The sequence below is a fragment of the Chaetura pelagica genome, unplaced genomic scaffold (genome assembly GCF_000747805.2).
Source record: "Chaetura pelagica isolate M959 unplaced genomic scaffold, ChaPel_1.0 scaffold360, whole genome shotgun sequence".
Taxonomy (NCBI): Eukaryota; Metazoa; Chordata; class Aves; order Apodiformes; family Apodidae; genus Chaetura; species Chaetura pelagica.
Genome location: NW_009951950.1, coordinates 3197034 through 3205004, shown reverse-complemented (window position 1 = coordinate 3205004; position 7971 = coordinate 3197034). Strand labels below are relative to the sequence as shown.

The following is a 7971-nucleotide window of genomic DNA, read 5'->3' as shown; positions in this document are numbered from 1 at the left end:
ATAAAAAATAGGTCCAGTTCCAGCAATATCAGTACAACATCTTTCATCCCAACTGTGCCAAAACTTCAAAAGCAAATGGCTACTGGGCCTGGAGTACAAGTCTTACAAGGAACGGCTGAGGGAACTGGGGCTGTTTAGCCTGGAGAAAAGGAGGCTGAGGACAGACCTTCTCACTCTCTACAACTACCTGAAAGGAGGTTATAGTGAGGTGGGGTTGGTCTCTTCTCCCTAGTAACAAGTGACAGAACAAGAGAAAATGGGCTCAGGTTGTGCCAGGATAAGTTTATATTGGATGTTAGGAAAAATTTCTTCACTGAAAGGGTTGTCAGGCACTGAAAGAGGCTGCCCAAGGAAGTGGTGGAGTCCCCATCCCTGGAGGGATTTAAAAGATGTGTACCTGTGGTTCTTTGGGAAAAGGTTTAGTGGTGCACTTAGTGTTAGGTTAATGGTTGGACTTGATGATTTTAGATTTCCTTTACAACCAAAATGATTCTACAAATCTGTGAAAATGGAAGCAAAACCAGACAACAAAGGAAAAATTTGAAAACACTGCACCAATGTTCTAGGAAAGCAAAATTCAGTTTGACTTTAAACTGGCAAGGAGAGACTTAGGGCAACAAGAAGAGCTTTTACAGCTACATGAACAATAGAAAAATTGACAAGGAAAATGTAGGCCTATACAGTGATACGGGATACAGATAGAGCTGGTAAGCCAAATGCTGCCTTTGTCTTCATCTTCAGAAGCAAGACTCCCGACTCCCAGGCCTCTGAGCCCAGAGGCAGGGTTCTAGGAAGAGAACTAGCAGTAGTGGGAAAAGGTTAAGTTTGCTTCTGCACACTTGTGAGGACACAGTTTCATGAATCCAGAATAATCCTGTACTGATTTCATCAAGTGGCTACCTGTTACTTTTAAAAAGGTTGTTTTGAGACTGCACATTATGAGATCATAAAAGCTTCATAGACAGTTATTTCAGACAGAACAGTGACCAAAAGGTTTATTCAAAGTATTGTAACTTAGCCTTTTATGAATAAAAATTTACCAGCAAAAATGGTTTACCATAAAAAATAATTCACTCTGAAATTTCCTTTATTTGGTCCTTTGTTTTTAGTTGTATTCCATTACTTGGCTTCCTTTAATTCATCCTCCTTATTGTCTACACTAGTAGTATCCTCAAGTAGAAGTTCCTGTGGAGAGAAAGGAAAGATAGAACATAGAGATGTATTTTATTATAAAATACTGGAAAGTAATTTTAGTAGCCTAAGGCATAACTCTAGAACTATGCTGTCTACGTCAGTCATCTTTCCCATTGCTTTTCACTGCCAATACTTGAATTTAACTGTTCTCTGTTGTTTGTCTGCTGCCAGACAAAGTACACACATATTGACTGCCAGCCAAAGAATGTTTCCAGTTTGAACAAGCATCATAAGAAACATGGAGCAAGAAGGATAGGATTCGTGTGTGGAAAAAAAATATGGTAATGGGACAAAGAATACAAGGCTGCAAGAAACCATATTTTGTTACATCTGCTCTTCACAGTATGCATACTTTCTTAAAAATGTTTCCTCTTCCTATAACTTAATCTTGATAAATATAAAGACAAGGGGAATATATTGCCTAATCAATTATGGGCATAGACCTATGCTGAAAAATGTATAACTATTTGATTATAGATATAAAGAGCTGGAAGGAACTTTGAGAACACCTATCACCTTCATATGTTTTCATGTGTTGTAATCTGCATATATGCTGTCTCTGAGAGATACTTGGGTCCATTTTTTGGAGTTTTTTTGTGTTATTCAAAAAAACCCATTGGAATACCCTAACTGCTTCATTGTGGTAGGCCAAGTAATTTGTTAGAATCATGTTCAGTCAAAAATGATTCTCTGAATCCAAGAGACTTTGAGACAAACTAAGGTCGATGCAATTTTGCCAAATCCAAAGCAGAGCTATGCAGGAAAACCATTTAGATGTCTGCCAGATCTAATCCAAGCCCAAAGATCCCAATTGTGCCTAAATATGAGTAAACACAGATGCATCCTTTTGTTGCTCCTTCGTAATTTTGTATTTAAAACAGGTTTCTGAACTGCCTGGAAGAAAACTTAAGCATCTAATTCCAAAGCTCTTTGGTTTGTAAGAGAAATTAAACAACCAGAGTCTCAAACCCAGAGGTTCAAACCACAATGCATAACAATACCTAAAATTTTTTCTTCAGATTTGTTTTGCCTGCTTTTTAACTTCAGCTGACAGAATAAGAATACCCAGTTCCATTCATGAGAGGGAAGTGGAGTGCACAACCCCCCCTGCATTTCCCAGGGTCTGAAATCTTCTCTCATATTTTTGTACAAAAAATAATTTAAAAAAAAATAGTTGAAAATGCAATCACTGACAAACTCAGCTCTGCAAATGCTGTATATGCACAGATGTGTTACTTCTAATTTGTACTGCTACAGTATATGGACTTGACTACTCAAAATCAGTTTATATCTAGAGAGGACTGCCTCCCTTATGAAAGGTAGTGATTTCCATCGTCTGTTTAGCTTGATAATGTACCTGAGCAACATGACTTTGGCTGATTGATGTACATAATTGGAAACCCTGATTACTAATGAAAGAATAAGCATGCATTTCCCATCCCTCACCTTCATCCTCCCGAACTTTCTGTTCTTCCTCTCTGCTTCCCTCATCTGCCTCTACACCTTTCTCAACTTCCTCTCCTGCATTCTGTGCTGGGCTTAAATCTTCACTGGGTACTTCATTAACAGGAGGTGGCTCATCATCCTTAACCTCAGCCGGCTCGTCAGTGACTGAAAGATAAGAAATTAGAAATACCAAAGAAAATTAATTTTACAAATTTGCACTCAGCCATTGTTTTCATGCAATAGCTAGCAACTCCTACTGAAGTCTGTAGTTTTTACTCACATGAGAAATCCCACAAAAACTTTTGTAATTTTTTATAATCAAGTTTTTAACAGTCCATGATATAGACTAAAATGATTCATGGGCTTCCAGTGACAGTTGTCTCTCATGCTATGTGAGACTAGGCAGACACATATACATTGTGCATGAACAGCCTTGGAAGTTCCAAACCATCAATATGTGGTAAATTATAGGAAAAATGAACAAACAAAAAACTTCTCAGAACACTTGCTATTAAACTTGAAAAGCACAGTTTTAGCTGAGAATCAAAGCATGAAGTTTCCAGCTGCCCAGCAGAACAAACCTGGTATTTTCTCCTCTTCAGTTACTGGTGCTGTTTCTTCAGCTACTGGTGCTGTTTCTTCAGTTACTGGTGCTGTTTCTTCAGTTACTGGTGCTGTTGCTCCTCCTTCTTCCACTGCTTCTGCTGTTACTACCGCCACTGGGGGAGGTTCTTTGTGAGAAGGTAGATTTTCCCCATGAGGAGTCCAGACTGCTAATTTGGCAATTGTTGATGCTTTCCATTTTGGTGCAACCAGTAATAACGGTTCTTCCTCCTCTTCTTCCTCTCCTCTATCCTAGAAGACAACTCATTAAGTCCAGCATCTCATCGGTATTAAGGGAGTAAACAAGATGATGAGGTTTTGTACTCAGTCCTCTTTATCTGGGCTCAAAATGGCATTGGCATGGCTTTTTAAAGAATTTCCAGGTGGAGGAACTTTAGCAGCCACAAGTCTTGGAAGAGAACTACACTTTGAACCTTGATTAAGTCAGTTGACTATATTACTAAGGATCAGTGCTTGCCAGCTTGCTTCCTTTAAGGTAAAAGTCTCTCCCTCAAACAGAACAGCTTTAAGGGGCCTATCTGTATTTCCTCTTCTATGCCTGTCTGCAGTACAACAATGCCAGTTAAGACCTGATTCTCTCTGTCTGGTCAATGCTACACTGTCCATCTCACAGAGGAACAGTGACAAAACAGCTCCCTTCTGCCTCAATCTTTGCTTAGGGAAGACCTTAGAATAGATCTAGGAAGCAGTAAGGTACTGCACAAAGTTTATGTTTTCAAAATTTGAAGATTTTCTTTTTTAAACATACTTTATTTTATCCAAATATAACGGAGTCTTAGTAATGGAGTAATTTTCTGCATTGCAAGCTATTTTATTTTTTTAATGAGTCTAGCTCTGCAATTACTTCATATAAAGCAAAGAGGCAAAATTTAGTGACAGCACTGTCCCTTGTTTTACACTGTCACTACAGCATTCATGTAAGAAATTATTGTTCCTGAGAGTAATTTTCAGAAGCCAAGTGCTTAACCTGGGATTCTTAAAGTCATGTTTTAACTCCCACATCAATGGCCTAATATTCCAAAATAAGCACATCCAACCATCCCCAACTGAACTGAGGATACTAGAAACAAATAGCTTTTAATACTCATATGAATCTGATACTTAATTTGAGGATCTTTTGCTTTTTGCCAAAAAAGCAAAAGAGTTTTCATGTTTTGTATATCTCTATCACTAATGATAGGAATATTTATTATTATCTTAAGAAACAATTGCTGCATTAGAGACTTTTCAAAGAGTGTGTAATGGGAACTTATGTGTCAGACAACAGAGGTCACAAACTCTAACCTAAAATGTGGCACATCTTCTGGAAAGCAAAACAGTAATATTGTGATGTATTGCTTATTTATCTAGTTATTTTGCACCACATCAATCAGACACAGTTCAGAGCATTCATGCACACAGGAGAAGAAGAAACAGGTCCTGGTGCCAGCTGTTCCCTGCAGTTATTAGGAGCTCCTAACAGGACAAGGACAGCAATGGGACATATTTCCAAAAGATAAATCTGCTGTCAATTACCATTTGTACACATTGCATCAAGCAATTCAGAAACATAAGAAGAAATATTTTTCATTGTTTTCTGGTGGTCAGAACAAAGTGGAATATAGGCTAAACAGACAAATACATCTATATTGTGTGGCTTGAAACTTCTAATGTTTTAGGAAGGTTTTTATTCTTCTGAACTTTAAGAAGAAAAGACTCCTATCTGCAAAATCACACCTTGCACTTGTCAAAGTTTATACAGTAGAGAAGCTAAAGCAAAAAGCGAAACAAAATCCCATTCATTTATTAAGAAGGCCCAAGTTTCTACCCTTTTTTCACTAGATCTATGTTAGCATCAGAATGTCTAAGGTATTTTATGAATTATTCAACACTAGATTTGATTTACTGAGTTCTCTGATCTTCAGTATAACTTGCACTATTTCTTTTACCTGTTCTGGTTGTATGTATTCACCATGCTGTTCACATCCAATATCAAAGATATATTTGCCATAACCTACAGGCTGTTCAAAGATACAAAAAAGTTAGCAGAACTGTGAAGTTAGTACATTCTAAGCATATAAATGTAAAATATGCTTTACTACAAAATTCAAACAATAGTAAATAACAAAATAGTTTGGAAGCAAAGTTGCAGAGAAACTTGGCATTCTGTCCTATGGAATAATTCAGTTTCCTATGTTACATTTATGGCACAAGAAATACTACAAAAGATCAGGAGCCTAGCTTCTTATTTTAAGTGGAAACAGATCCTATTAAGACATGCTTAACAGGATGTTCCATGCTGACCATTCAGAAGAATTGAGTTTCCCAGTACACTTACATTTCCATTCAAAAACATGCCCAGGTATCTATGGTTTAGGTGGATAAGTTCAGCTTCTCCTTCCTGGTTTCCCTCTACCCAGCCACCAACATACTTAGATCTTGTGTCATTATAGAGATATGTGCCTTGCCCGTGCCTAGGGAGAAAATAATTTTGCATCATAGTACTGAATATTAAGAATTTAGGATGTTGCTTCACTTAAGGTATTAAAACTGTACTATTTAAGTAGCTGAAATGACTTAAGTTGATCAAGGGTCATCCAGTAGCACTTGATTTGCTCCAGTCAGCCCTGCTTTGAAAATAACCTTTGCATTTTAATGCCACTGAATGACTTGAAACATGACTATATGAACGAAACAAACCTATTGTGGTTTAACCATTCTCCAGAATAGGTGTCTCCATTTGGATACGTGTACTTTCCATAGCCATGTCTCTGGTCATTCACCCAGGATCCTTTAATGAGAATATGATAAAAACAGAGTGAGAGGTGGTCAGTTTGTAATGCTGACATACATGAATTCTTAGAAAAAGAAATGAAAGCTATTACGCAGCTGTGATTCCTAACCATTCCTTACACCATTCCTAACTCTAAGCCCTTGCTCTTTTTTCTTCTATCTGTCCTTTTCCCCCTCAAATATTTATGCAGCTGCCTGACCTCCCTTTCATTTTGCCTGTCATGATCTGCCTCCATTATCACTCTCAATTATCATGATGAACACAAGAAGCGATGTAACATTCTTCTCCTGTCTTAAAATTTTATACTGTATTACAGTTGCATTAGATAATGTCACATTTCCACTCAAATAAAAAGAGGGACAAATTGAGCCTGACTCATTTGCTGAAATTGTCCTGTTAGACAGGGGACGTATATACTCAAAAGGATGCTAGATTGCATGTCTTAATTACTCTTCTATTCATACTTAAAATAATTGTTTAAAATAATCCTAAATCACAGGTGCATATGCTCCTGTAAGCCAAGATTGGGCTGCTCTTGTTGCTCTCGTTGCTCTCTGCTTCCAGCCCTCAGAATGTAAATGTTCTTCTTGCCTAGCATAGAAAGGAGGGGAGGAAATATTGTACCTTAAAGCTTAACTGATACTCAGTGTTTTGGGTACTCTCCTGGAAGAAGAGAAACAATGCAAGTTTCAACTTCTTCAAACTTCAGAGGCATTCCAATCCTGAGTACTCTAATCAATAGACTATTTTTTAAGGAAGGACTTAATTAAGTTCTAAAATACTTTATCCTGAACATATGTGTGGATCTAATAATCATTCAGAAATAAGTAACTACTCTCTTCTACCAAGAATGTACTGATTTTTAAAAGACACTTAATCTTTCTCAATATATTAATATTCTTAATATTTCTTAATATATGGGGGAACACCCCATTTGAAAGGAGGATATGACAAGAAAAAAACACTACTAAATACCACATTTCTCACAATAATTGACATAAATTCCCATAAATAAACCCTACACTTCTCAGAGCTTGTAGTAAAAAAGGAATAAAAGGGAAAAAAAATCATAGCAAATTTGTCTTCTTAAAGGAATACATTCTCCAATTCAATGAGTGAGGGGGGAATGCACCTTTTCACTCACAGAAATACTTGCAACTGTGTTCAGTGGTTTACCTTCATATTTTGACCCATCTGGATAAAAAAAAACACCATGGCCATGCTTTTTGTTTTGAAGATATCCTCCAGTGTAGAAAGCACCGTTTTTAAATCTGTAGGTCCCCTGAAACATATTTGGCAGAGATAAAATACTTGTCAGTTCTCACTCTTGTTTCAGTAGGGTGCCCAAGCTAACAGAACCACTGAAACATAAGCACACCCACTGGCTACTGCCACTGTCTTACCTGCCCACTTCTTAAACCATGTTCATATTCCCCCTCGTACGTGTCACCGTTGGGCAGACGTGCTCTTCCACGCCCATGTCTCTCACCTTCTTCGTTGCGTTCACCTTCATACTCCTGACAGCGTGTGAAAACAAGAAAAAAGTTGTATAGGGCTAGACTTGACTGCGTCCAGCCTCATGAAGCAGGAAAAGAGAGGTGTCTGCTCGAAGCTGCTCCAATTTGACTTGAACCGGTGTCTGCAGGAGCACCTCGCCAGCAGACACGCTGCTTGTGCAGACACTGTCATCAGGGGCTTTTCTCCCTTCCTGCCGCACCACTGGAGAGTACGGATGATTTGTTTTCATCCCTTGGAGAAAGCCGGGAATGTCCCAAGGCAAACGGTGCAGCCCCATTCCCAAGACCCCCTTGCCCACCGGAGCAGCGCCCTCCCGGGCTTCCCACGGCCTCCATAGAGCACCTAAGACCCCCTGCTGGGCAAGGTTCGCTCTCCCCTTCCCTGCCCGAGGCCCCTGTGCCCACCAGCCCCTTCCT

At 38.6% G+C, this 7971-nt stretch overlaps 1 protein-coding gene across 1 annotated transcript; it reads right to left on the bottom strand.

Moving 5' to 3' along the window:
* Positions 1-1171: 1171 nt before the first annotated feature.
* RSPH1 (radial spoke head 1 homolog (Chlamydomonas)) lies at positions 1172-7832 on the bottom strand. Its single transcript, XM_009998229.1, has 9 exons — positions 7689-7832; positions 7441-7554; positions 7214-7319; positions 5944-6034; positions 5582-5717; positions 5193-5264; positions 3222-3495; positions 2641-2805; positions 1172-1185 (listed from the first exon to the last, which is right to left on the bottom strand). The coding sequence occupies exons 1-9, from the start codon at positions 7830-7832 to the stop codon at positions 1172-1174; spliced, it is 1116 nt and encodes a 371-aa protein (XP_009996531.1).
* Between the last annotated feature and the right edge of the window lie 139 nt (positions 7833-7971).